The 26,399-nt window shown below is 39.9% G+C and overlaps 2 protein-coding genes across 5 annotated transcripts in view; one reads left to right on the top strand and one right to left on the bottom strand.

Moving 5' to 3' along the window:
• The first annotated feature begins 18 nt into the window (after window positions 1–18).
• CCZ1 (CCZ1 homolog, vacuolar protein trafficking and biogenesis associated) lies at window positions 19–26,104 on the top strand. The gene is made up of 15 exons (XM_079121282.1): window positions 19–199; window positions 1,125–1,222; window positions 1,315–1,408; window positions 1,781–1,858; window positions 2,267–2,314; window positions 3,062–3,145; window positions 4,407–4,582; window positions 8,966–9,047; window positions 10,688–10,749; window positions 11,043–11,154; window positions 16,314–16,347; window positions 17,095–17,212; window positions 23,852–24,010; window positions 24,298–24,425; window positions 25,739–26,104. The coding sequence occupies exons 1-15, from the start codon at window positions 80–82 to the stop codon at window positions 25,792–25,794; spliced, it is 1,449 nt and encodes a 482-aa protein (XP_078977408.1). The 5' UTR covers window positions 19–79; the 3' UTR covers window positions 25,795–26,104.
• Window positions 24,432–26,399, bottom strand: part of RSPH10B (radial spoke head 10 homolog B) — a 74,936-nt gene continuing 72,968 nt past the window's right edge. Inside the window, exons 22-23 of one of the 4 annotated variants that reach the window (XR_013760724.1) lie at window positions 25,082–25,260; window positions 24,432–24,950 (exon numbers count right to left, since the gene is read on the bottom strand). The gene's annotated coding sequence lies outside the window, so the exon portion shown is untranslated. Of the gene's footprint in view, window positions 25,261–26,399 lie in introns of all 4 variants that reach the window. The other 3 variants (XR_013760725.1, XM_079121218.1, XM_079121219.1) reach the window with 3 other exon arrangements.

Raw genomic sequence — 26,399 nt, 5'->3', positions numbered from 1 at the left:
GAGGCGGAAGTGTAGTTGCCTCGAGGCCACTGTCTCTGGGCGGGCCGTGGGAGGCTCCAGAGGTGGGGGCCGGGCCGGTATGGCAGCCGCGGCGGCCGGGGCTGGGAGCGGGGCTTGGGCGGCCCAAGAGAAGCAGTTCCCGCCGGCGCTGCTGAGTTTCTTCATCTACAATCCGCGCTTCGGGCCGCGCGAGGGCGAGGTACGCGGAGGGGCTGCGCGCGGACGTCAGCCGGTGGCCGAGGAGGCCCAGGGGGCGGAAGGGCCGCCCGCCCGCGTTGGTGCCGGGGAGCCGCGGGTGCGCCCGGAAGGCGGCCCCTGTCGTTCTGCGCACCTCGAGCTGCACTGGCCGAGCCTGCTCCGTGCCAAGTGTGCGGCAGGGACCTGACAGGGCAGTCAGGGCTGTCGAGTCCCGCATGGATGCCCGTCTGTTGAATCAGGGTCCGCCCGGTTAATCCCTCCACGCAGGCTGAGTCTTCTTTTCGCTTTGCGGCAGTTCTGGGGAATAAAAATGGAACTTGTCTTTATTTTTGGACGTATCCGAGTAAAACTATGGAACCCGAGTGGAGGACAGGAGTCCTAAAATAATGCGAGCTTGGAGGACCCTCGGAAAGTTTTTTTTTTTTTTTTTTTTTTAACCCAAATTAGTAAATAGATGCTGGGAGCTTTTGTTTGTTTGTTCTCTGGTGAGGATGCTGACCACCTCGAAAGCTGTCCAGAGCTTTGTTTTGTTGTCAGCAAATCACAGCCCTCGTTAAAAGCTGTCAGTCCAAATGCCGTTGAACCAGCTGGGTTTGATTTTTGAGAGCTGTATTCCTGGGCACGTGCGCACACGCTTGCTTTTTACCAGCGTTGGTGTTACAACTTAGCCCACGGAAAGAAATTCAGAAATCTTTGCAATTATTTAGTACTACTTGAGATGAAATGTGATTATTTAGTGAATATCGCAGTTGCCGAAAATTTCACACTGATGAGCGGCGTTTACAGCTGTTTTTCTGAAAAGTGCCTTTTGGTTTTGTCCTTAGAGCGTATTGCAGGAGAGGTCGTCGTTAAACTTAGCACTTTGAACAGCAAAGATGAAGAAAATCGTGTTGTTAATGTTGTGCTTCTGTTTCTTCATACTTTAGGAGGAAAATAAAATTTTGTTTTATCATCCAAATGAAGTAGAAAAGAATGAAAAAATTAGAAATGTTGGGTTATGCGAAGCTATTGTACAGTTTACAAGGTAATGCCTTTAAATGTGCTGTTGTAGAGTTCAATGAATTCTTGAAACTTAAGGTGGAGAGATTTTCCAACATATTATTTTAACTTTTTTAGGACGTTTAGTCCATCAAAACCTGCAAAATCTTTACATACACAGAAGAATAGACAATTCTTCAATGAACCAGAAGAAAATTTCTGGATGGTCATGGTATTTATACACAAGTATCTTTTTCTGAAGTGGTATAGTAAAGTTATTGGTATTCTTTACCATTAGGAATTTAGGAATGTTCTCTCACTATTGCATCAAAGTAAAATTACAGTAAAATTGGTTGCTATTTTAAAAGCAATTTTCTGTTCAGTGTATTTGTTTTGGGGGCTGTTTTAAGGAATGTTTCTGGTGGTATGACATGTTCAAATTATTTTTTCTGTGGTGCTGGGGTATGAACCCAGGGTTTGAATATGCAAGGCAAATGCTTTCCCACTGAGTTACATCCCCAGCCCTAAATTTTTAAACGTAATGCAAAATTAAAAACCTACAGAATCAATTCATTGTATAATTTCAGTTTATCAAACATTGTAGGTTGTTCGGAATCCGATAATTGAAAAGCAAAGTAAAGATGGAAAACCAATTGTTGAATACCAAGAGGAGGAACTGTTGGTAATGTGTCATTTTTTTTATTTCATATTTTTAGGAAAAAATATATTATTGAATATGTTGAATGACATATTTAAACTAGGTGATTTTTATAGAAGTTTCTCACAGTACATAGAAAAGTTTTGTATTTAGTGTTTATATTAGCACAATTTTTTAGAAAACGTATATGTATCCTGTCTCACTAAAAACTTTCTACTGATCATCTGTGTGTGAAGCCCTTGTACAATTAGACTTACTGGTTGGTAAATTTGAATTTAAATGTCTTTTTATTTTCAACATACAAGCATTATAGGACCAAGTTTATAATTATTATATTGCTTTGCCAATAGTTATGTATCTTTGCTATGCCCAAAAGAGTTTTTTGTTTTTTCCCTGAAATTGAGCTCTGTGCTGTTTTCTTGTCATTTGTAGGACAAGGTCTATAGTTCAGTGCTTCAACAGTGCTATAGCATGTACAAGGTAAGTGTGACTTCTTTTGAAACTGAGAGTCTGTACAGTTCATCCTGTTTATGAGCCTGATGATTGTTTAAAAATAATTCTTTAGATGACTGTAAAGTGATTTTGTAGCTGTTTCAGGGGATAAAATAATGGGGCCTTTGAAACAGGTAGTAATGTTTATGCAATCATATATTCCATTAAGTATTAAACCACCTTCTCTGTTCTTGTAAAGAATATATCCCCATTAGGGAACAAATGAGTCTGTGTACTCAAGTAACATAAAGACTGCAAATATTGTGATAATTTAAAAATCTTGGCGGTGTTATTTATGTGAATTGAAACAATTCAATTAATTAATTTAACTTAATTAAAAACACACACACACACACACACACACACACACCCATAGCCAAGCACCATGGTGCACACCTGTAGTCTCCATTATTTGGGAGGCAGAAGTGGATTACTTGAGCCCAGGAGTTCGAGACTAGCCTGATAACATAATGAGAACTTATCTCAAAAAAAAACAACAAAACAAAAACTTCTAGAACAATTAGGGGATTTCATAAAAATGACAGTATCACTTAACAGTGTATTTATTATAACTAATAACTCCGACTTTCTCATGTGAATGTTTTCTGTGTCTATAAGGAAGTAGGGAGGATTAATTAACTGAATTGATTAAAAGGAAAAGAAGAACTTCTTACATTAGGAAATTGAAGGACATCGGAAATTGATATTGTTTTCCATGATGTCTTACACCATTAGCTTTTTAATGGAACATTTTTGAAAGCCATGGAAGATGGAGGTGTCAAGCTCCTGAAAGAAAGATTAGAGAAATTCTTTCATCGGGTAAGTATTTTGAATTTTATTTATAATTTTAGTAGTATTCGAACAATTCTTTAGGGACATAGATGGAAGCCGGCCATGGTGGTGCACACCTATAATCCCAACTACTCGGGAGGTTGAGTTAGGAGTATTACAGGTTCAAGGCCAGCCTCCACAACTTAGTGAGACCCTGTTTCAAAATAAAAAGGGCTAGGAAGGTAGGTTAATGATAGAGCATCTCTGAGTTCAATCACTAGTACCAAAAAGAAATATAGATGCAAAAAAGTTTTTTGTTTTCTTTTTATAAAAACCCCAGAACCTGAATGTGTCAAAGAGTCTAAGAGGTACTGTGGCAAAACCAAAGCAGTGAGGAACTCCTCTGGCCTACACTGGAGCAGAGCATGCTGTCCCTGTTCAGAGCTTCTGGAAGCATCTTTGGGTTTTGCCCTTGTTCTACCTGCATTTGTTTATACAGACTTGCTCAGAAGCAGTTGTACTATGTAATAGATTGTTTGATTAGCAAAATTTAAATAATTCTTAGAGTTGCACATTATGGGTTGGTTCTGGTCCCTAAACAGGCATAATCTATATTGACTGAAGGAAAAAATTTTTGCCTGTGACACAGTCTATCACATTAGTGGTTGTTAGTATAACTTGTCCCAAATGAGAATGGCCCTAAATAGTTGCCATTCTCTTTCATTTTAAATTGAATTTTGCAAATCTTACCCCTACTTCTGTCAAATCCAGTTTTATCTTAAATGAATAATTCTGTATTTTCTTTCTAAATGCCTCTCAGATCTTTTTTTAAATTAAACTTTACTGCGTCTCAGACATCTTTGATTCTGTTTATTGAGTTTTTTTGTTTTGTTTTTATAAATTACTTTATTTCTTCTCTTTGCTGAGCACAATAATCACTCTCATACTGTCTCCTGGTTCCTGTTCTTGTTCTCATTACTCTGGTTGATGGGTACAACTGACATCCTGCAAGATGTCAGTGTCCATCCATGGTATAATAATCCCGTATGAGTAATGAGCTTAATCTGAGGAGCACTAATATGAGAACTTAAATATTTTAAAGAGATAAAATGCCAAATAGTAACTAGTTAGGTTCAGTATTTTTAAATTGGTACTGATTTAATTTTCCCTACTTGTTGGTCTTGAAATTTTGCTCTTTGTCCTTATGTAACTGTACCATAAATGTTAATCCAACATAAGATTAATTTCAGTTGTCAGTACTACATTAGATGTACTATTTGTAAGTTTTGTACCTTATTTTTTCCTACAGTATTTGCAAACGCTACATTTACAGTCGTGTGATCTACTTGACATTTTTGGTGGAATCAGCTTTTTCCCATTGGATAAAATGACTTATTTGAAAATTCAGTCCTTTATTAACAGAATGGAAGAAAGCCTGAACATAGTCAAATACACTGCATTTCTCTACAATGATCAGCTCATCTGGTAGGTATACCATAAGGCTTGGCACGTGAGAGGAGGAAGTCAGAGTAATAAACACAGCTCTGACTGATTCTAGCAGGTTGTCAAGCAGGAACTAAGAGCAGGGGGATGGGTAGAGAGCTTCCTTATAGCCGCTGTCACAATAAAGCAGGGATTATTTAAAACAAAACTAGGGTTGTGACAAAATTACCAAGTGGGAGAGCTTAGAACTCGCTCCATACAAGGTGGAGAAAATACCCCCATCTTCAAAGCAATGGTAAAGTAAATGTGAAATGCATTCTTTTTCATATTTTCTTATAAAGAAGCTGAATCTTAAAAATAGCCAAGAAGACCATTGTCACCCAGCTATGTTTGTATCCTGTAGTGGGAACAAAAACATTATTTTATTGAAGAAAATATCCGTGTTCAAGAAGAAAAAGTATTATTAAATGTTGTCATCTAAGACTAAAGGAGCATGAGACTGTGGAGTGGATATGACCCCAAAGAGTAGTGTGGTAGCCCTGCCTGTCACCTGTGTACCAGCCCAGTTGAGATTTGCCTGAGGCCCCTTAGGGGGCAACTGGCCAGTATTGCTCTAGTAGCTCCCCTGCGGCTCTCAATTTTTATGTTTGCATTTACTGTAACCCACATTTTTTAATTGAGCGGGTGGTCATATTTTAGCATGAGAAACTGAATTCAGCTAATAGAAAAGGTGGCACTTGTTGCCCAGAAGCCCATTCCCTTTTCTGTCAGAATTCTGTATCTCTGTTTTCAGAAGAGAAACAGGATAATCTAAAGAAATTTGAATCCTTGTTGTAAGCAGTTTGGCGGGTTTCCCTGTGGACTTTGTCTTCTGCCTCCAGATGAAAATCTATCTACTTTTCAATTTAACAAATTGTTTATCAGGCAACTTTATGCTGGTGAACTGACCCTGCTCTGGTTACTTTCTGTGATACAAATGCTGTGTTAGCAAAATGAAATTTAAGAAGTGGAAAGATAGTTGTGCTTCTACAGCAGCAGTTTTGTGGGGGGAGTTGCCCCTACACAGGTGAAAATTACAGAGGTGCTGGAAAGGTTAACAGCCATCCTTGGTAGTAGGAGACACAGTGGCAGTGGTCCAGGGCCCCCTCTGTACTGTCAGAAAACAGTAGCTCAGATTCTGGTCTCTCATACAGCTCACAAGCCCTGATACAGATGCAAACCCTGGGAATGATGAAGGGGAAAGGCCCAGAGACAGCTCGTGCTGGGAGACCCTGGTTCTAGAGCCACCAGCAGGCCTGAGCTCCGGAAGCCTGGACTCCCACGGCTACCTGTTGCCCAGCTTCAGGGAGCCTCTTAGCATCATCAGATTTGTGAATGGCCTCTCCTGGAGTCGAGCAGAGCACCAGCTCTGTGGTCCATCCAGTATGCAGGGAGGAAAAGTTGGTCCCAGGGAGTAACAATAAGGAGCTTTAAGAAAACAGCACATTTTAACAGGGAATTGCTTGTCCCAAAGCTGGTATATTTAAATACCAAAAAAGAATTTTATGCTTCTGGGGCACAGTATGTATTTACTCTTATTCCTATAATTTTTGTTTTAATCTTCTTGAGAGTAGAAACTCCATGCATGTGTAGCACATGGGTGGGGCATGGCACACAGTAGGTGCTAAGTAAATCTTGATAGTCAGTTCAGAGCAAGTAATGACTAAAAATATCTCCAAGTTCTATTTGGACTATGCATTTAATGAATGGGTATGATTGTTGTAGCAGTCATTGCCTGGGTTAGATATTTGTTGTTGGGTGGGAGGGGTTAGTTGACTTTCTTGTTCAGATTTTGGCCAATTTTTTGAGAAATTTTTCTTTTTAGTGTATTGATTTACTTATGAGGAATTAGCACATTTATGAGTAAATGTCTTACTTTCTTAAGTTACTCCAAGTTGACCATATTCTTTGCTCCTGCTAGATTATTTTATATTCAATATCATGATAGTAGCACAATCTATATTTTAGAATGAACTGAAAGGAAAGGTTCTGCATTTAATGGTAGCCACCTCATTCTTGTTAGTGCTTCTGCTAAAAGAAGTTCTCAATAGCTTGTTGTTTCCACCAGAGGCAATTAGGGGGGCACACATGGAAGTTCATTTAGCATTGATGATAAATTGGCCCAAAGACATATACAAAATAAAAAGAATAATCAGTCTTGACAAAGTAATAGTGTCACATATTTGAGGATTTTTTGTTTATTTTTTTAAGATAGGGCCTCTCTGCTGTTGCCCAAGCTGGCCTCGAATTCTGTGCTCGAGGCTTCCTCTTACCTTAGTCTGCTGAGTAGCTGGGACCCCAGGCACACCACCACATCCAACTTCTTTTGTTTTTTGAGGGAAAAAAATCCCCAATCATTAAGTAACTGTATTTGAGAGACTTGGAGAACATCTTTTCTTCTGAGTTCAAGTAGACCGTTTTCCTATTTGATCTGAGTCATTGATGGAACTGGGATTACCTGGGCCTGTCTGTGTAGGGTTTCATTTGTTTCACATATTTATTTGTGCCTAGGAAGGGGCTCTTCTGTTGTAAGTTTTTTGTTTTGAGGTCCTTAAAGATTAATATGCAGTTGTAAGAATTTTTTTCCAGTGCTAATGTCTTACTTAACTACATTATGATGTTAATGAGGGCAGAGGGCCAGGGAGTGGGAGGCAGATACTGTGGGGAGCTTGGCTGTGTTGGAGATCCTGGTGACCTTGTGAGAAGGAAGGCCTCTCTGCACACCTGGGGGGAAGCACTGGCGTGGGATTCCGTAGCTTTGCACAACTGGCTGCAGCCTCACTCAGTCTTCTTTTTTGATTTCCTAAAACCAACAGTGAAGTGTGGAATGCCTAGCAGGTCTTAAGTGAAATAATAAAAAGAAAGCCCCTAGCACAGTGCGTACAGTTAGCAATTCACACTGCTGTCTTCCCTTCCCTCCTGTAGCTTATTTTCTACCCAAGTGTCCTCTGATCAAGGATAGTGCTGAATATAATGCAAGCTACATATGCAACGGTACATTTTCTAGTAGCCATGTTAAAGTAGAAAGAGACCAGAGTGAGATTAATTTTAATAAAATATATTCTTTAACCTAATACATGTAAAATATTATATCAGTATGTAAACAGTATTTTAAAATTAATGAGCTATCGATTTTGTACTAGCTTTAAAAGCCAGTGTGCATTTTGCACTGTTTTTGGCCATCTCCATCTCAGGTGCTAATGATCAGGTGTGCCCATTAGCTACTACTACTACTGGAAATGCAGCTCTTGAAGATAGTTGACAGCACATTAATTCCTCATACACTGTCTTTTCTTACCATTACTCCCACTCCCCAATAACTCTTATTTACCTCTCAAAAGGAAAATAACATCCAGAACCTATTGTGGTTTTGTTTTCCCCTTCTTCCCTTATTTCAGATATTTCTACAAAAGAAATAAGTTGGTAGCTTTCCATATTTGATTTAGAAATTTAGTCTTCCTAAATGACTAAGTACTGTCATAAGATAGCATTAAATGTTTTGAGCTACCTCTTCTTTTCTCCTTTGTATCAGGACATCTTTTCCTGTTTAGAAAAGGGGGGAAAAAAAAAAAAAACAGTCTTAGAGTGTAGGGCTCCCGTATCTGTGGTCAAGACTCATAAAAATTGAACCTCAAAGGCAGAGTGATAGTGTCAGAGGAGGAAATAAGTAGGCCCCGCCTATTTGAGACAGGCCAGAACTTAGGACCTTACAAGGAAAAAAAGAGAACTCCTTTGGAATATGGTGCCAAGACTTGATCCATGTAAAGTGGGAATTTCTTCCAGGACTTTTCAGTTACCTTGAACAAGAAAAACCCTTACCCAGCCTCATTGTATGTTTTTTTCCTTTCCTGAAAACCCCTTCAAAGAGTCTGCTGTGTTCGAGTTTCTTAATGCTTTCTCTTATAGCTCCTTATACCTGCCTCATTTGAGATTAAAGCTTCTTTCTTTTCCTTTTGTCTACACTGAGATCTAGAGAATTAAAACTCATATGTATTTCTGCAACCTAGGATCGAGTTCCCTGTGTGTAGCGTGCCACTCTTTTTCCAGAATGTGATGTTGCTGTATAGGCCAGGAAGCTAAGGGACCCCTGCTGCTGGAATGCAGCAGTGTGCTTGTTAAGGTGCCCTAATTCCCCTACTTGGAATTCAGCCTGAGACTCGGATCCCCTGAGATTCAGATGCCTGTAAAATACAGGACTGCATTGCAGTAGCCTTGAAGAGGTCAGGGTATAGTGCTCGTGCTGGAGCTCAGGTCTTAACTCACTCCCCATCTAAAGTCAAGGGCAACCTTCTTCTTAAAAAAGAAGGAAGGTAAACCTCATCATAGAGCAATGAAAAAAAAAGAAGACCAATCCCAGACCTAACACAATGCTTTCTGATATTTCAGGAGTGGACTAGAGCAAGATGACATGAGAATTTTATACAAATACCTCACCACCTCTCTGTTTCCCAGGCACATCGAACCTGAGGTATGATTGGGCTCTGTAGATACACACATACATATACTTTTGGACAGGGGTAGAGGGTTGAGGGTTGAGTAAGGTGATGTGGGGGGCATTTCTGAGCTAAATTTTATGTTAATGTGATATCGTGTATCAGTTATTAGCATAGAAACCCATGTATGTCGGTTTTCTCCAGTTCGTTGCGTCCAAATGCAGTAGGAAAGGTGTGTTCTTAAGAGGAAAGACTGGGTTTTAGGTAAGGTTCAGGGAACCATGTTAATGCCAGGGATCTATGACCAACCCTGATCACTCCCACGGTCTCTTCCATCTACGAACTTGAGGTCTCATTGTGAGTAGATGGTATGTTGCCTGCCTGGCTTTTCTACTTTGGTTCTTAATTTCCCAGTTTTCTGTGGAGAACTTTAAATAATACCAGTGTTCTCCCCAAAGTACCCTTTCATAGCTCTAATTAGGTTGGAAGCAAAAAGTGTTCACAGCCCATAAAGTCATCATTTTTGCTCAGGAGCACACATGCATGGACCCGTTCTCCCTCACCTTCTCCCTCTCTCCCTCCCATCCTCCTCCTACCTTAAGGCCTTTATGTCAAAACAACAGAAAAATATCTCTTTAATAAGAAATTGAAAGAAGGGTTTTAAGAAGGATCTCATCCAGGTCTTAACTTCTTTCCAGATAGGTTGAGGACAGTGGCTTTTATTTCTGGGGTAATTCCTGAACACAACCATGGTTCCCCATGCCCTATAGACTCTCATGATACCAAAACAGCAGTCCCGATGGGTAGCTTAGGCTTAGGGGCATCAGTGCCTACCCAAGGTCTTCCAAATCCTGAAGCACCTGCTATGAGCACACCCCTTAAGGTGGCAATGCTGTGCCACAACAGATAACCGATACTCTCTTGTACAGTTAAAGAGAGAGACCTATGTGTGGCAGCATGACATGGGCACGTGAAACCTTGGCTCATAGCGCAGACACGTGAATGAGAGTGGTCTGTGTGTTTTCGCCACTGGGCCCATTATGTGTCTTCAATCTGAGGTTCTGTGTTAAAGCTTTATATAAACCAGAAAAACGTCAAACATTTTTGAAAGAATATCAGATTTCACAAACATGACTATTGGGTTTGGATTGTTTCATGTCCTGTGTGTGTTGGAATGGTATATTTTCAGCAAAATTAACTGGGAACGTGTGACGAATATAAATCTTAGAAGAGATATGGTGTCATTGGCTGAAAGTAGAGACTTTGACACTGAACAGGCCTGGTCATGATGTCTGCTCCTGTCACTTAGGAGCTGTGTGTGTGGGTGCACTTCTACAAACCACATCTAGGAAGTGGAAAGAGGACATTCCCCACAGTGTGTGATGACATTAAGTACCTTGTGCCACATGGGAAATTTTAGCTTGTTTTTTTGTTTTTTTAATAAGGAATTAGATTAGTTTGTGGAATTTAGAGTAAGTAGTGTGGTGATAGACATAGTTAAATCAGTCAGTTCTTCATGTACTTCAACCCTTTTTATTTTTTATTTTTTCCTTTTGGTTGGGAGGAATATGGAAAATCGATACAAAGTACATGGAACCAATTAGCAGATGGGAATGTTATTCATCAAAGCTTTGAAAGTAAAAAAAGTCTATTTGAACATTAAATGTGTTTGCAGTTGGCAGGAAGGGATTCTCCAATAAGAGCAGAAATGCCAGGAAATCTTCAACACTATGGAAGGTAGGACTTTTGTTCTTTGATTTACGTTATTGGGTTTCATTAGCTTTCCTGGTAAAGAGGAAATGATGAACATTGAATTGCCTTTGTGCTATTTTATTGGTGATAATCAACAAAGGAAATTCTTTTGTTTCCTGTTAATTTAAACTGTTACTTTATCATATTCTGGTTTCATGTTTTCTATGTAGCATCTAGTTTCAAAAAAAAATTGATGTATGTTGAGTAGGAATGTGTTTCTATATTCTTGTTTATAATTTACCTCATTGAGTTGAGTCATCTCTGTGCTTACTTTTAAGATTTCTTACTGGACCCTTGAACCTTAATGATCCAGAAGCAAAATGCAGATTCCCCAAAATTTTTGTAAATACAGATGACACTTATGAAGAGCTCCATTTAATTGTTTATAAGGTAACAACTGTTTTTCCCTCCAGTGTTACAGATTAATACTAAAGTAAATCTTTCTTGCATGTGTACTTGAGTACGTATGCAAACCTCTTAAATGTTTTTTTGGAGAAGTTGTTGGTAGTTCTAATTATTGTAAAACTCAAAATGGGTGCTCTTCTGGAGTAGTAAGTGTGTTTTCGGCTCTTTTTAAACAATTTTGCTATTAGTGAAAGAATAGCTCGCTAAGATGGTGCTCCTCAAACATTTGAAGTCCTGTGTATTCACAAACCAAAGGCTGTCAGAGTGTGGTGCCACCTGTCAGTTAAATGCCCACTGGCTGTGGCCACACCTCAGTGAAATCTGCTTTTGCTCTGATTCTTAAAGTGGAGGACTTGTTAATTCTATAAGGATGGTGTTTTGTTTTTGTCAGGATATTCCCTTGTAAAGATATCTACATTAGGTCAAGTTTTCTTTTTTGTTGTTGTTTTGTTTTTGAGACAGTCTTGCCTGTTGCCCAAGCTGGTCTTGAACTCCTTGGCTCAAGCCATCTTCCCACCTCAGCCTACTGAGTAGCTGGGACTACTGGCACGCTCCTGTACACCCAGCTAGTTTTCTTTTTATCTAAAGACAGTTTTTGGTAAGGAAGAAGGCCCAAGTATATGTGTCGATCTTCTTTCCCACCCGAAAACTACAGTTAAGTCTTTCATGAAGACTTAGACATGATGCCCCAAGAGAACAGGAAGGGAATCCCATAACCAGAAGACAGAAAGGAAATGTAAGAGTGGTGACTGAAAGAAGAGTGGAGAAGGCTCTGAGCCAGCGAGTGAGAGGAGACAGTGTTCTGAGACAGGGGCCCAGAGAAACTCCTGAGGGCCAGGAGCAGGAACTCAGCAGGGAAGAAGGGGAAAAAGAAGGTGTTATTTCAGTCCACCCCCTTGCACACAGAGAGGCTGACAGCTGAACCTCTGTCCTCTGTCCCTGGGTGAAGATTGAGGGTCTATATAAAAGACAGTAAAATAGTTTGAGATTCTAGGTTAGTGTGGCTTTCAGCATCTGAGAATCGGGTGGACTCACTGACTTCATCTGCCAGTGTAACTGCTTCTGTCTACATTCCACGTGGAATTTCCATGCATAGGTAGCCCTCTGGTTCCCTCATTCTTAAACATGATCAGAAAAACAAAACTACAGGCACCCAAAGAAAAAATGAGAATTCTGGGAATACCCAGGAACTTTTAAAAATCAGTAGCCACTAATTGGAGAAGTTGTACCTATAAAATTGAAGCAGGATGATATAAAAAGAGTTCAGGTTATATTAAACTCAGGTTAATTAAAAATATCTTAAGGTAGAGGTATGGTGTTGCATGCCTGTAATCCCAGCTACTTGGGAAACGGAGGCAGGAGGATCATCAGTACAGGGCCAGCCTAGGCAATAGATGGAGACCCTGTCTCAAAAAATGTTTTTGCTTTATTGTGGTAAAATATATATGTACTATAAAATTTTCTGTTTTAGTCTTTTTGTAGGAGGGATTTAATCCATAGTTGCTATACTACTGAGCCTATACCCCTAGTCCTTTTTAGGTCCCTTTTATTTTGAGACAGAGTCTCACTAAGTTGCTGAGACTGGCCTTGAACTTGTGATCCTCCTGCTTCACCCTCTTGAGTTGCTAGGATTATAGGCATGTGCCACCATACCTGGCTGTTTTAGCCATTTTTAAGTGTATGATTCAGTAACATTAAGTGTATTCACAGTGTTATGCAACCATCATTTCCAAAATTTCTTCATCACTCAAAACCGAAACTCTGTATCCTTTAAGCAACAACTCTTTATTCCCCAATCCTGAAAATATAATTTTTAACATAAGACATTCATTAGCAGGGTAAAAATAAGTTGGCTTGCTCCAGAATATAGATTAAAAGGATAGGAGGTAAAAATCACAGAAGAAAAGATGAGAAGAAAGGATTAATTCAGGAATTTCACCATCTGATTAACAGGAAGTGGAGGAGAGGAAACAAGTAGAATAATCATATAACAAAATGCCTAGCTGAAGAGTAATATGATTTTTCACAGTATAAAGATTCTCTGAATATCTGCCACAGTGAATAAGAAAGACCCACACCTACACAACATTGGGCAACTTCGGAAATAAAAAGAGAAGATTTTTGAAAGCTTCCAGAAGGAAAATCTAGTCACCTATAAAACAGTAAAACTAACACCATTGGTTTCCTAGCTAGCACCAGATTTTGGGTAACAATGTTACATTTAAAGTTCTGAGAGAAAATGGTCTTCAGTGTAGACATCTTGGCCAACCAAACTATCAGTCACAGGTGAGACGGAAGAACAGACATATTACCCATGAAAGTCACAAAAGATCACACCCCTGCATCCCTTCAGGATGTTACATGGCGCTAACCCTCATCAGAGCTATGAGTAAACCAGGACAGGAACTCCTTGGAATCCAGACTAGTGGTTCTGACCCAGGAGGGAATAAAAGGAAGTCTCGAGACAACAGAGCTCTTTCGGTTGCCGATACTTAATGCCTCAGATATATCCATAATGGAGCAGTAGGAAGGACAACTCTTGGTTTTCGGGGCCTCTAAGATACAAATATTTTTTGTTTGTGCAGTGTCATTCTTTTTTTTTTTTAATATTTTTGTTTTAGTTGTAAATGGACATAATACCTCTATTTTATTTAATTTTTAATTTTTTTTAATGCGGTACCAAGGATCGAACCCAGTGCCTCATGCATGCTAGGCAAGCACTCCACCACTGAGCCACAACCGCAGCCCCTGGAATGGTATTCTTAAGCAGTTAAATGTGGCAGAGTGCCAGGGAAGCGGGAGTTCCAGAGAAAACAGGAGATGTGCTCCTAGAATGAGGCCTGGTTTACCGCGGTGGCGGGAGGAGGGTATTGCTCCACTGTTTGTCAAGCTAAAATTCTGCTTTGAAGGTTCAGGGGCAGTGACATTGAGCTTTCAGGTTGGTTCAATATGTTTATGGATTTCCATTATTAGTCAACTTCTAGATATAATTTTAGGTGTGATAATGGCACTCTGGTTATGTTAGAGTCCTTATCTTTTTTTTGGTACTAGGGCTCAAACTTGGGGGTGCTCGACCACTGAGGTACATCCCCAGCTCTTTCTGTTTTTATTTTGAGTCAGGGTTTCACTAAGTTTCCCAGTCTGGCCTTGAACTCGGGGTCCTCTGGCCTCAGCCTCCTGGGTAGCTAGAATTACAGGTATGCGCCGCCACACACGGCCTTTTTATAAACAGCTTTATTGAGGCATAATTCATATACCATGAAATTCATCCATTTAAAATGGTCAGTGGTCAATTCAGCGATTTCTTATTGCAAAGTTCAGGAGTCCCCAGGGTCACCCTCAGTTCAAACCCTAGTAGTTCTTGGGGGTCCCCAAGACTGCCCTTAGGTTTGGCAGTTCTTAAGGACTACAGGACTCAGAAAAGCCTTTATACTCACAATCACGGTCTATTACAGTGTAAGAGTACATGTGAAGTCAGCCCAGGGAAGAGCATGTGGCAGGAAGTCACCAGGCGTGAGCACCAGCTGCCCTCTCCTGGTGGAGCTCCTGGCAGCACAGCACCTACTTCTGTGGCACTGATGTGTGAAATGTGCGTGGAGTGATGTCCTCCAGGGAGCCCACCTGAATTTTTATCAGGAATTGGCCATATAGACACAGGTGGCTCCAGATGGCTAACCTCTCTCCGGCCCTGCAGAGGCCAGGATGATACTGCAGGGGCTGTGGTCATGAGGGATATGGCCTGTAGGTTTTTTTTCTCATGATAACGTTGTCTGGTTTCGGTATCAGGGTGATGCTGTCTTCGTAAAATGAGTAGAGAAATGTTCCCTCCTCTCCTGTTTTTGGGAAGATTTCATGAAGGGTTGGTGTTAATTCTTTAAATGTTTTGTAGATTCACAATAGAGCTCACTGTACCAGGGCTTGCCTTTGTGAAAAATATTAAAATTACTAGTCTCTTTACTTGTCACAGGTTTAATTTTCTGTTTCTTCTGGAGGCAGTTTTGGTAGTCCCTGTCTTTCAAGGAATCTGTCCGTTTCATTAAGTCATTCCATTTGTTGGGTACAGTTTTTTCTCGTGTGATATATTGCCTTTGCTGCTTTCTTTTCTTGTGAAGTCAGTAGTGAGTTTCCTTTTATTCCTGATTGTGGTCATTTGAGTCTTCTCTCTCTCTCCTGATCTACAGAGATTTCAGTTTTGTCAGTCTTTCCAGAGAGCCAACTTTTGGTTTCATTTCTCTGTTCTCCCTATGCGATTTCTTTCTGCTCTGATCATTATTTTCTTCTTTCATGTTTGCTTCAGGTTCAGTTTGCTCTGTTTTCCAGAATCTTAAGGTAGATGATTAGGTTGATTGAGATTTTCTTCTTTATAATATTAGCTTCCAGCTTTGTGTGTGTGTGTGTGTGTGTGTGGTTGTAGATAGCTTGCCTTTATTTTTTGCTTGTTTTTGTATATGGTGCTGATGATCGAACCCAGTGCCTCACACGTGCTAGGCAAATACTCTGCCACAGAGCCCCAGCCCCCAGCCTGTAGCTTACAGCTTTAAAGACTGTCATTATTTGTAATGGATCTTTTTTAACACTGCATTGCTATGGTAAATTTTAATTTTAAACATTTTGGGTTATTTATGATCTTGATGGCTATAGGTTGCTAATACTTGCTAATGTCATAACTGCAATTACTTGCTAGAATAAAGTGAGATAAGATGACATCAATTTGTAGTCTTTTTTAAGTTTTATTAATGGAAATTGTCAAGTACACATAGACTAGAATAATGAAACTCCAGGTACCCGTCACAGAGCTTAGTCAATAAAAAGCTAATCTTTTGTCTGTCACATTTGTGTTGTATTTGTCTTATTCACTAGAGTTATTGCCAGACCCCTTCACTTGTAAATAGCTCCCTTTGCATCCCTGACTGATAAGGATATCTTCTGTAGCTTAACCACTAGACCATTATCACACCTGACAAAATCAGTCCTTCCTTAACATCCACTGTTCACTCTATGTCCAGATTGCTCCAGTCAGTGAAAAAGAATCTTTTTACAATTGGTTTGTTCAAATCAAGACTTAAAGGAAATCACTGCATTTTGTTATTACACTTAGCCTCCTTTTTGTGCTGTTTTATAATCTCTGGTTTGTTTTCTCCCAGGCCATGAGTGCAGCTGTTTGCTTTATGATTGATGGTAGGTGCACACCTATGTCTAGTTTCAGCCTGACCAGATAAAAGTTTTTGTAATTTGCTCTGTTCTGTTCTTAAGCAATAAATAATGTACAGTAGAAAGCAACAGAGAGGCTATACTAAGTGCTATTCCCTATCTGGGAACTCTGCTACGTTAGGGGCCTCTGCTACCCTTCCCACATGTCAACAGTAGACCTGGGTATATTTCTGCACCTCCTGACTGTGTGTTGGTAGCAGTGGTGCCTGATTCAGGGGGACTTGGGGGGTTGAATGAAGTAATATTTGTAAAGCATCAAGCAGCATATTACAGAGTGCTGTCCTGTGTCAGGTCCACCTAGGCAGCAGCTGATTTGCCACCCCTCAAGGTGCATATGAAGCAGTTTTTCACAGTAAGACCGTCTCTGAATCTTTATCTTTTTTTATTTTATTATTTTTTTAGTTGTTAATGGACCTTTATTTATTTATATGCAGTGCTGAGAATGGGACCCGTGCCTCACACTTGCTAGGCAAGCACTCTACCACTGAGCTACAACCCAGCCCTTTTTATCTTAAATATAACTAATTTTAACTCTTCTGTTTGGAAGGGGAAGAGTATCTGATCATCTAATTGTTTTATTTCCTAAATGTTCTATTTTTATTTAATTGATTAGTAAGTTTGATTTGAATACTGTTAAATATTGGAGGTAAAATGAATATTGACCTGTTTGACACAAAGTATTGTAACACTGAATGTTATTTTTTAAATTACTAGCATCCATACAACTGACATTGGAGTTTTGCCGAAGACTGGACAGCATTGTTGGGCCCCAGCTTACAGTGCTGGCATCTGACATTTGTGAGCAGTTTAACATCAACAAAAGAATATCTGGGTTTGTACTTTGCTTCGTGTTTACTTTCAAACACTTAACTGATCATGGAAACATAGGGCGGTATTTTTAAGAATATTGATGGTGCTAACGTTCCTGTATTCACTCCAAGTTGAGTAATATGCTGTTTATTCCTGTCTGAAGTTTCCCAGGGAACTATACTTGAGGTCTCTGCCCCACTATGATGGTTAGGGCTCAGTCTTCTGTTAACACGGTCCCTAACTCTCCCCATTGGTTACATGAATGGATGGGGTTGGATGGACTGTCTGCGCCTGCTGCTGCCTTGGCCTTTAGAGTATCACTGAGTGTCCCCCTTACTGAGCCCAAGTTGTTGCATCACCTTGGCAGCGTCAGGCAGTGTGGCGTTGCTTTGCATAAAGCGAAAGCACCTTTTTCTTTTCTGTGGAGATGCAGAGTGAACGTGGCTGCAGTGCGATCCATTGAGGCTCTGGTCCTGAGTTTGACACATCACGAGACTCAGGGTTTAATAAACCCTCTTGTTTTGTAGAACACTGGAAAGTCATCGAACTCTTCCTACTTCTCTCTTCTCAGTATAAATTAGAACCATGGTAAAGAATAAATGAGTACATGGAAAGCACTTTGACAGACACAGGCCCTGTTTATTGGGGCTTTTCATCCATTTGAGCAGCTACTAAGCACTGTGAATTTATTTACCAGTGTCTCAGTCTTCATGTATTAGTGTCTATGGTATTGATAAGCATCAGCCTCTAGGGAGCTCAAAAAAAAAAAAAAAAAAAACCAAAAAACAAAAAACCCTCAGGTTGAAAGTACAACTGTATGTGGCTCATTGACAGCTTATTGGTTTTGGAGAACTAAGTAAGAATGGACAGCAAAAGGTAAGGTCAAGAAATGAAAGTACCTGACCAGCTCCCCTCCTGACAGTGCTGCCTGCTGGATTATTTTACCCATGAAACTGCCAGGTTTTCTTTCTTGGAGGAAGCATGAGTGAGTTAAATCTGTTTTGGATCTTGCAAGTTAAAAAGTAGCAGATGGGTAGATCAATTGTTTCTAGAATCATCCCCAGAGCTCTCAGATTACAGGACTTGGTAACTGCTCTGCCCTTGCTTTCTGCAGATGCCATGAATTCCAAGTGACTCAGCAACAGCTATCCAGGGGTAGAATTTGCTGTCAGGTACCTTCTCTTTTGCAAATAAGGTTACCTCTCCTTAAAATTGCACAGAAAGAGAAAGCCTTGAATATTACCTCAGAAAGCAGTTTTCTCGCTGACATTTTATTATGCAATAATAGTGAATACTCATCTACTCCCTGTTAGATTCTGCAGTTAATATTTTCCTGCACATATTTTGTCATATATCCCTCTATCCTAGAGGACAGGTCTTTTGACTGTTAAGAGAACCACTGTACAAGTGTCACTAGCCCCCTGAAAGATAGGGTACCTGGAAAACTGGATAATAAAGTAAACATGGTACAATTTAGGTGCAGAGACAAGAATCAGAATTCTAAAAATGTTCTTATCTTTGTCTGCTGACCTTGTAATAGTTCTTGACGTATCCAAGATTTTATATATAAGGTGTTATTGTTTGCTAAGCAACAAATGTCAGCGAACTGAAGATAAAAGCTTTGGGGTACAAAAGATAATTTTTTTTTTCTTCCTAGAAATCCTTCTGACCTAGACCAAACCATCTTATATCCCTGTCCAGGGCCCTTCCCTTTCTCCAAAACTCAGATCCTGGAGAAGTTAGTTTGGCAAGGTGAGGGGTGGCTCTCAGGAGAAAGGAAGACCTTGGTCACCTCTCCAGGGCATTGTTGAGGATTCGAGAGGCAAGGAGCTGGAGCAGGAAACCATCTTGGTCCCAGAGACCAATTCCAGGATCTCTGTACCTGTTCTTTCAGCTGCACCCCTTGCTGGAAACGCCAGGAGGCTGTTCTTGGCATCATTTGTGGGGTAGAATTCGAGTCCTGCACTGCAACTGTTTGCTCCTTGCCAAGATGAGGTCCTACCTTTAATGAATGGCATGAAGCAAGGCTGTTTGGTCTTTGCTTTCTGTCATGTAATATTTTTTTAGATGTTCATGGACCTTTATTTTATTCATTTATTTAATATGTGGTGCTGAGAATTGAACCCAGTGCCTCACACATGCCAGGCAAGTGCTCTACTATTGAGCCACATCCTCAGCCCCTAAAAATCTTACCTATTCTTGCTTCTGATTTTATATACTCAAACCCATGGATAAACATGGGTTTTTACACATGTTTTTACACATGACTTTTAAAAATACATATCATGTCATAAATCTAGAACTTTTTAAAAACATATGGCATGAACATCATTTTAAATTAATATGGATCTGTCTTCTTGTTTCTGATGGCATCATGGTATTAGATGCACTCTTGTGCATCTAACCCTCCCAGTTAGTGGGTTCAGCAGTCTGGGTTTGGCTGTTCTAAGCATTGTAAAAAGAATAATCTGACACATTCAATTTTTCTCTGAGGGTGTCCTTCGAGTTCAGGGCCAAAGGAATATACAGTTAAAGGGTGGGTGCCTGTTGCCAGATCACGTTCCAAAGGCTGGTGCCATTCTGTACACTCACCAGATCTGCCACCACCAGCTATTCTTTGACATTTGGTAGGTGACACTGATCAGGCATCCCTTCATGGTTCATTGGCATTTCTGTGTCTTCTGCAAATTGCCCTCTGGATTCTTTGCTCTTTCTCTTGAAGGGTTTCTTTTTTTTTTCTTTTACATCAGTACTCTTAATATAATGCTCTTTGGTTATGGCATGTATTTTTTTAACTTTGATTTTGCTACTTTGCATGGGATTTATATGTAGTCAGTTCTTAAATTCCATCTTTAGTGTTGTAATCTGAGCTTTCCACCCCAATATTATAAAAATACAACCCCATTTTACTTCTGGTACTGTTGTGGTTTTATTTTGTGTATTTAAATCTTCAATTCACCAGGAGTTGTTAAGGAGTCGAGGCAGAGTTCTAATTTAAAATTTTTTCCCCAAATTGATAGTTTTCTTGAGACTCTTGTTTCTATTTGTTTCACACATCCCTATTCATTTAGTCAATTCTAATACTAAATCTGAAGAGGATGGGAAGGAGAAAGTACAGTTTACAGGAGACTTCAGAAAAGGAAGTCTCCTATGATCTATTTATGACAGGGGAGATTGCTGAAGATGGGGTGCAGGGCCTGGTGCATGCTAGGCGAGTACTCTGCCACTGAGCCGCATCCCCAGCACATTGATCAGTTTTAGTATAGTTCTTTTTTTGAGATTGAGTAGGCTCAGATTTGTAAAGAAGTGAAAGGTACCGCGATTGACAATAGGAGTCGGTAATGATCAGATACAGGATTGGATGCTGACAGAAGGAAAGGGAGAGGAAGGCTCACCTGGCTAGAGCCAGCGTGCGGAAATAGGGAAGGGGAAGAGGACATCTTCCAGGAGAAGGCAGGATGCACATTTCTGGGATTCTTAGCTCTCCTTCACTTGCTCATTACTTTGGAAACGCCAGGAGAAAAGAACTTTATTAACTTAACTCATAAGTTAAGTCCAGTTTTCTTTTTCATGGTACCCAAATTTCTCAATTCAGTATTTCCTCTTGGCCTTCAGTTAGGTCAGATGAGTGAGGAACTCTGAGCCATATTTATCCAGAAATTGTGTATCTTGCAATCTTAGCTATTTGGAGCAGAGCCCACAACAACTTGATGTAGTGATTATCTTTGTGTTCTCAGACAGCTGTTGAAGCCCACAGGAGACACTTCAAGCAGTTAGGTGCTCACTGGACATGTGCTGATTTCCTGCATTGTATCAGAGCACCCTCTCTGGGCATGCTTTCGAAGTCTAAGGATGTTTTCATACACCTGATATGTAAACATTTAAATCTGGCATCTCAGGAAAATTGTTGCTGTTTGTTCGTGGGAAATCTCCTCACATCTTTTCATGACATCTAACAATCATGGTTACAGTCCTCATTCAGTAGCTCAGGGCGATTGGTTCCAGGACCTTGTGGATACCAAAATCTCTGGATGTCCAAGACCCTTAAATAAAAGGCACTGTGTTGCATATAACTCATGCACATCCTCCCATGTGCTTTAATCATCTCTGGGTTACTTAAAACAATACAGTGGAGGTACTGTGTAAGTAGTTTGTTATACTGCATTGGGGTGGCAAAATGTCCATACGTGTCTAGTACAGGTGCACTTTTCCTCTACTTTGATTCCCAGTTTGTTCAATCTGTGGGTGCAGGACATACACAGGATTGATTCTACTTGGGTGTTCATCATATGGAAGAAAATATGTTTGAAGATAAGTCTGACCAAGAAATCGTTTTTTCTCAGGGCTAAAAATGATGGATATATCAGAATATAGGAAATCTGTCTTTAAAATTAGTGAACACACAAACTGAGATGTAGCCACTTAGGATGGACTCCCCGCTGCCATGTGTTTTGGTTACAAAGTAACCAAACCTCAGAGTCTTCATGAAGAATTCTATACTGTTTTCTTGTGTTTAGAGTTTCCTATATGGACATTGTTAACTATGTTTAGTATGTTCTTTTTTTAAGAAGGCATGAAACGTGTGTGATTTTGTGTGTGAAAAAAATGCTTTGGTGTTTAAAAGGAATTTCTTAGCTCTTTGGAAAAAATACCAGGTAAATGTGGCTGCTGCTAATTCAAAACTGACATCGTAAAGTCTTATGTTTGATCGCTAATAAGGTTGTACATTGAAAATTACTCTGGCTATTTTGAATGTGAGCCAAGTTTCCCTTTTTCTTTTATTTCTTCTTTAGCACATTGCAAGTAGCCATTTTTGTGTCTGTTTTTTCAATTATATTTTGTGAAGGATGGAGTAGAAAGTCATATTTATTTAACCCTGTCTTAACTAGTTAAATAACATTTTTAATGTAAATTCCAACCTGGGGTACAAAAGACAGAGTTTTAGGTCTTATAAATGGATGAAAGACAGTGTTTGGGGGTTAGACAAAACAGCCAGAACTTTAAGTTCAACTTAAGTTACTTGTGTGTGTTTGGACAGCTAAATTGAAATTTTTTCCAAAAGTCTTAAATTTTTCATCTTTCCATCTAGTTTTTCATGTTATTTACTTCTCTTAGTTTTAGGGCTCTACTAAAAACATTCTGGTTTTGTAAGAATTTATTTTCATTTTCCTGGAAACTAAATCACCCACATTCTTTCTTTGCCTAGATGTAAAGTATTACAGTAGTAACCCACTTGTCCGGAGGTCGGATTTCCGGCACCCTCAGCCCTCCAGAACATGGCTGCTAACCCTGAAGTAAGCGGAGAAGGCTTCTGAGCCCCCAGTGGCAGGCTGTGCTCAGGCTCTCCCCAGAACCCAGTGTGTTCATAAGGGCACAGTGAGAGGGGAGGGGCGGGGAGGCACCTTGTGAGCTGTGTAGCCCAGCTGTCCCCATGGTTCCCTGAGAAAGACACAGGGACAAGTGAAAAGTAATTTGCAAAGCAGGAAAAATATATATCCCAATTAAAATTTACTTCAGCAGGAAACAGTACATTTTAAGCATGATTTCCACTGAGGATGATGAAGAGCTATTACAGTATAAAGCTTCAGTTGTGTGGCTGGTTAATTTACTTGGAGCGCCTCCTTCATTCCCTAGCACTGTGGGATAAATGAGATGTTACTCTCCTGAGTCAGGGGTTGGCAAACTTTCTGTAAAGGGCTAAATAGTAAGTATTTTAGATGTTGTGGGCTATGTATATTGCAACTGCTCAACTATTATTTTAGCTTGAAAGTAGCATAGACAACACAGAAATGTATAGGCATGCAATGTTCCAATAAAACATTATTAAGAAAATGGCCAGATTTGGCTTCAGGGCCATAGTTTGCTGACCCTTGTACTAGGAGATAAATGACCTGTGTGGATTTCATTTGCATTTGTGAAAAAGTCAGCAAATAACCAAGTGATTACCACTTACAAAACACTGTGATTTCATTTAGAAAATCATCAATATTAAGGTATTTTCAGTGTTTAAAAAAGAAACCTTAGCTGGGCATAGTGGTACACACCTATAATTTCAGTAACTTGGGAGATAGGCAGGAGGATCAAAAGTTCAAGTCCAGCTTCAGCAATTTAGTAAGACCCTCAGTAACTTAGTGAGACCCTGTCTCAAAATTAAAAGGACTGGAAGTGCAGCTCCAGGGTAAAGCAACCCTGTGTTCAATTCTCAGTACCAAAAAAAAAAAAAAAAAAAAGTAAATTTTAGGCCAGACGTGGTGGCACACACCTATAATCCCAGCTATTTAAGAGCCTGAGGTGGGAGAATCACAAGTTCAAGGCCAGCCTTAGCAACTTAGCAAGATGCTGTCTGAAAATTGAAATTTTAGAAAATAGCTGGGAATGCAACTCAGAGGGAGAAACCTTGCCTAGCATGTGTGAGGCCCTGAGTTCAGTCCCCAGTACTTCAAAATTATTCAGTTAATAAGCTTAAGCTCTCTGGGAGATTCCATCATGTTGGATATCACATAAGTGATTACTGAATGAAGAGTCTGTTACTAACGGAGATTTGTGAATTAAAGATCCAACCATTGAAAATACCAGACTTTAGCCATTTGGTTTTTAAAATGTAACTGTGTAGTTTAAATAATGTTTAGAATGTTACCTTCTTGATGACATGTTTTTACAGGTCTGAAAAAGAACCACAGTTTAAGTTTATCTACTTCAACCATATGAATTTAGCAGAGAAAAGTACAATTCATATGAGGAAAACGCCCAGTGTGTCACTTACGTCGGTTCATCCAGATTTGATGAAGATTCTAGGTGACATCAACAGTGATTTTACTAGGTAATCCTAACAACTTCTCAAATAGGTATCCCCTTGTTAAAGGATATTAAAGGAATCATCTTCAAAACTAAGTGGCCCCAAGCCCCTTCATGTGGGCTGGGCCTGACCACCTTCATGGGTGCTCCTTCTGAACAGATCCATAAGCCCAGTCCATTCATGTGGCCTCCAGAACTTCCCAAATGTCTATTCAGTGTCCCATTTCTATTTTTGAAATGTTTCCCCCCCCCACACACACAATGTAGCTAAGTTATAATAAAATATTATATTCTGATATCCTTCCCTTGCAGAGCGGATGAAGATGAGGAAATCATCGTGAAAGCCATGAGTGATTATTGGGTTGTTGGGAAAAAGTCTGACCAGCGGGAGCTGTATGTCATTTTGAATCAAAAAAATGCAAACCTGATCGAAGTCAATGGTAAATTGGATTTGGTGTTTGACCATAATTTGAATGCTACTAATATTTGAGAACTCTCTTTAGTGTATTAAGAAACATGGTATATAGAGCAAATGATGACTGTGGACAGTTGAGGCAGATTTCTCCATTTTATGTTTCTGTGTCCTGTGACATCGAAAGCTTAATTGTGGCTAAAAGAAAATTATTTTCTACAGTGCTAAAATAAGCCATGACTTTACACATTGTGTATAAAAAGTCTCTCAAGAGCCTGTGATGAAAACACATCTTTTATGTGCAGAGCTGCTGGATTCATATGGTAGTCCCAGCTGTTTCCATCCATAGGCAGGATGAGCATTCTCTGCCTTGCAGTGAAATGGCAGTCTGGTCCTCATGCTGTGTCACGCAGCAGCTGGTCTGCAGGGTCCTGACAGCTGCTCTTCTGGAGAAAGGGCGTGTCCCCTTCACGAACCTCTCTGCTGCTCTGCTTTAGACCTGGAGCTGGAGCAAGCAACAGTGCGGATTGGGGGAGACGCACCCCAGTACAAACTGTAAGGAAAGTTAGATGCAATGTTTTGAAAAATATAACTTCTAGAGCCTATGAAAATTTTCCTCTATACTAATACCTGTGTTCATTGTGTATTAAAAACATCCACTATGCCAGGTGCAGTGGCACATACCTGTAATCCCAGCGGCTCAGGAGGCTGAGGCAGGAGGATCCCGAGTTCAAAGCCAGCCTCAGCAAAAGCAAGGAACTAAGCAACTCAGTGAGACCTTGTCTCTAAATAAAATACAAAATAGGGCTGGGGATGTGGCTCAGTGGTTAAGTGCCCCTGAGTTCAAACTCTAGTACCACCCCCTAAAAAAAAAAAAATCAGTTAGTACATGCTTGACTTCAAATGGGAATCTAATAGACTAAAGATCAGCACACCTCTATGGAGCCCTTGATCTATAGTTGCAACCAGAGTTTTTGTGTTGTTGCATCAGATTGTGCCTTGGATGTTGTACTTGTAACCCCCAACCTGCAGGTGTCTCAGGTACTGTTTGCCCCGGGTTTAGGCTTTCTCAGCCCAAGGAAGCTGTGTTTCAGTATGCTGGGAAGTATTGGGGTCTCATGGGTGTTTTAGGTGTGGGATCTGTTCCCCTTTCTCATAGTTTAACACTTTTTGTTTAGGCTTCTGGAATTTAAAGTCAGAATTAATACAGACATATATTTATTCCCAACTTTATTCCAGAAGAATTTAAGGTACTAAATTTAAGGTACTAAAACCCATAGCATACAACCTTTTACGTAAGAACCTCTATGCCTTATGTACTATTTTCTTTTCTTTTTGCAGAAGAAGTGAAGAAACTTTGTGCTACACAGTTCAATAACATCTTCTTCTTGGATTGACTGATAATGGCTCACGGAAAGCATCTTTTAAAACACTCAGCAAACATTTTGTTTACCATTGCAAGTTATTGGTCATATTATTGACTGGATTAATGACAATAGTAAAGCAATACTTGCTTTGAAGAATCAAATTTCTACTCAGTCTGATGATCTCCTGAGGTTTTTAGATTTTAAATATTTATGTGGAATTACTTAAAGGTAGTTGGTTCTATCTCTATCATTCCATTCTTTTGACATGTGAATATTTTACTGGAAAATAAGACTAATAAATTGTTAAAGTTTTTAAAATTCTGGTTTTGCACTAAGGCATTCTTCTGTTACTACTTTGCACTAACCAATGGTCCCTGGTACGTACCCTTGGGATTTAAGGGCTCATTTGATGCTTTGACAGCTAGATTCCTTTCCCCAGCTGTGAGAACTGAATAAGGAGAAGGAGGTGTTCACCCAAAATAGCTAGACTTGCTTTTTTTTTTTTTTTTTTTTTTTTTTTCGGTACCGAAGATTGAACCCAGGTGTGTACTACTACTGAACCACACCCCCAGCCCTTTTTATTTTTTGAGACAGGGTCTCAAAGTTACTTAGGGCCTTGGCCTTGCTAAGTTGCT

The sequence above is a fragment of the Sciurus vulgaris genome (genome assembly GCF_902686455.1).
Source record: "Sciurus vulgaris genome assembly, chromosome: 18".
Lineage (NCBI taxonomy): Eukaryota > Metazoa > Chordata > Mammalia > Rodentia > Sciuridae > Sciurus > Sciurus vulgaris.
The sequence above is the reverse complement of the archived record's forward strand: the minus strand, read 5'-3'. Positions and strand labels throughout refer to the sequence as shown.

Coding starts and splice junctions, on each gene's coding strand:
- CCZ1 (XM_079121282.1), top strand. CDS start 80: ATGGCAGCCGCGGCGGCCGGGGCTGGGAGCGGGGCTTGGGCGGCCCAA. Junction 9,048..10,687: donor CCAGGCACATCGAACCTGAG/GTATGATTGGGC, acceptor ATGTGTTTGCAG/TTGGCAGGAAGGGATTCTCC. Junction 24,426..25,738: donor AAACCTGATCGAAGTCAATG/GTAAATTGGATT, acceptor TTCTTTTTGCAG/AAGAAGTGAAGAAACTTTGT.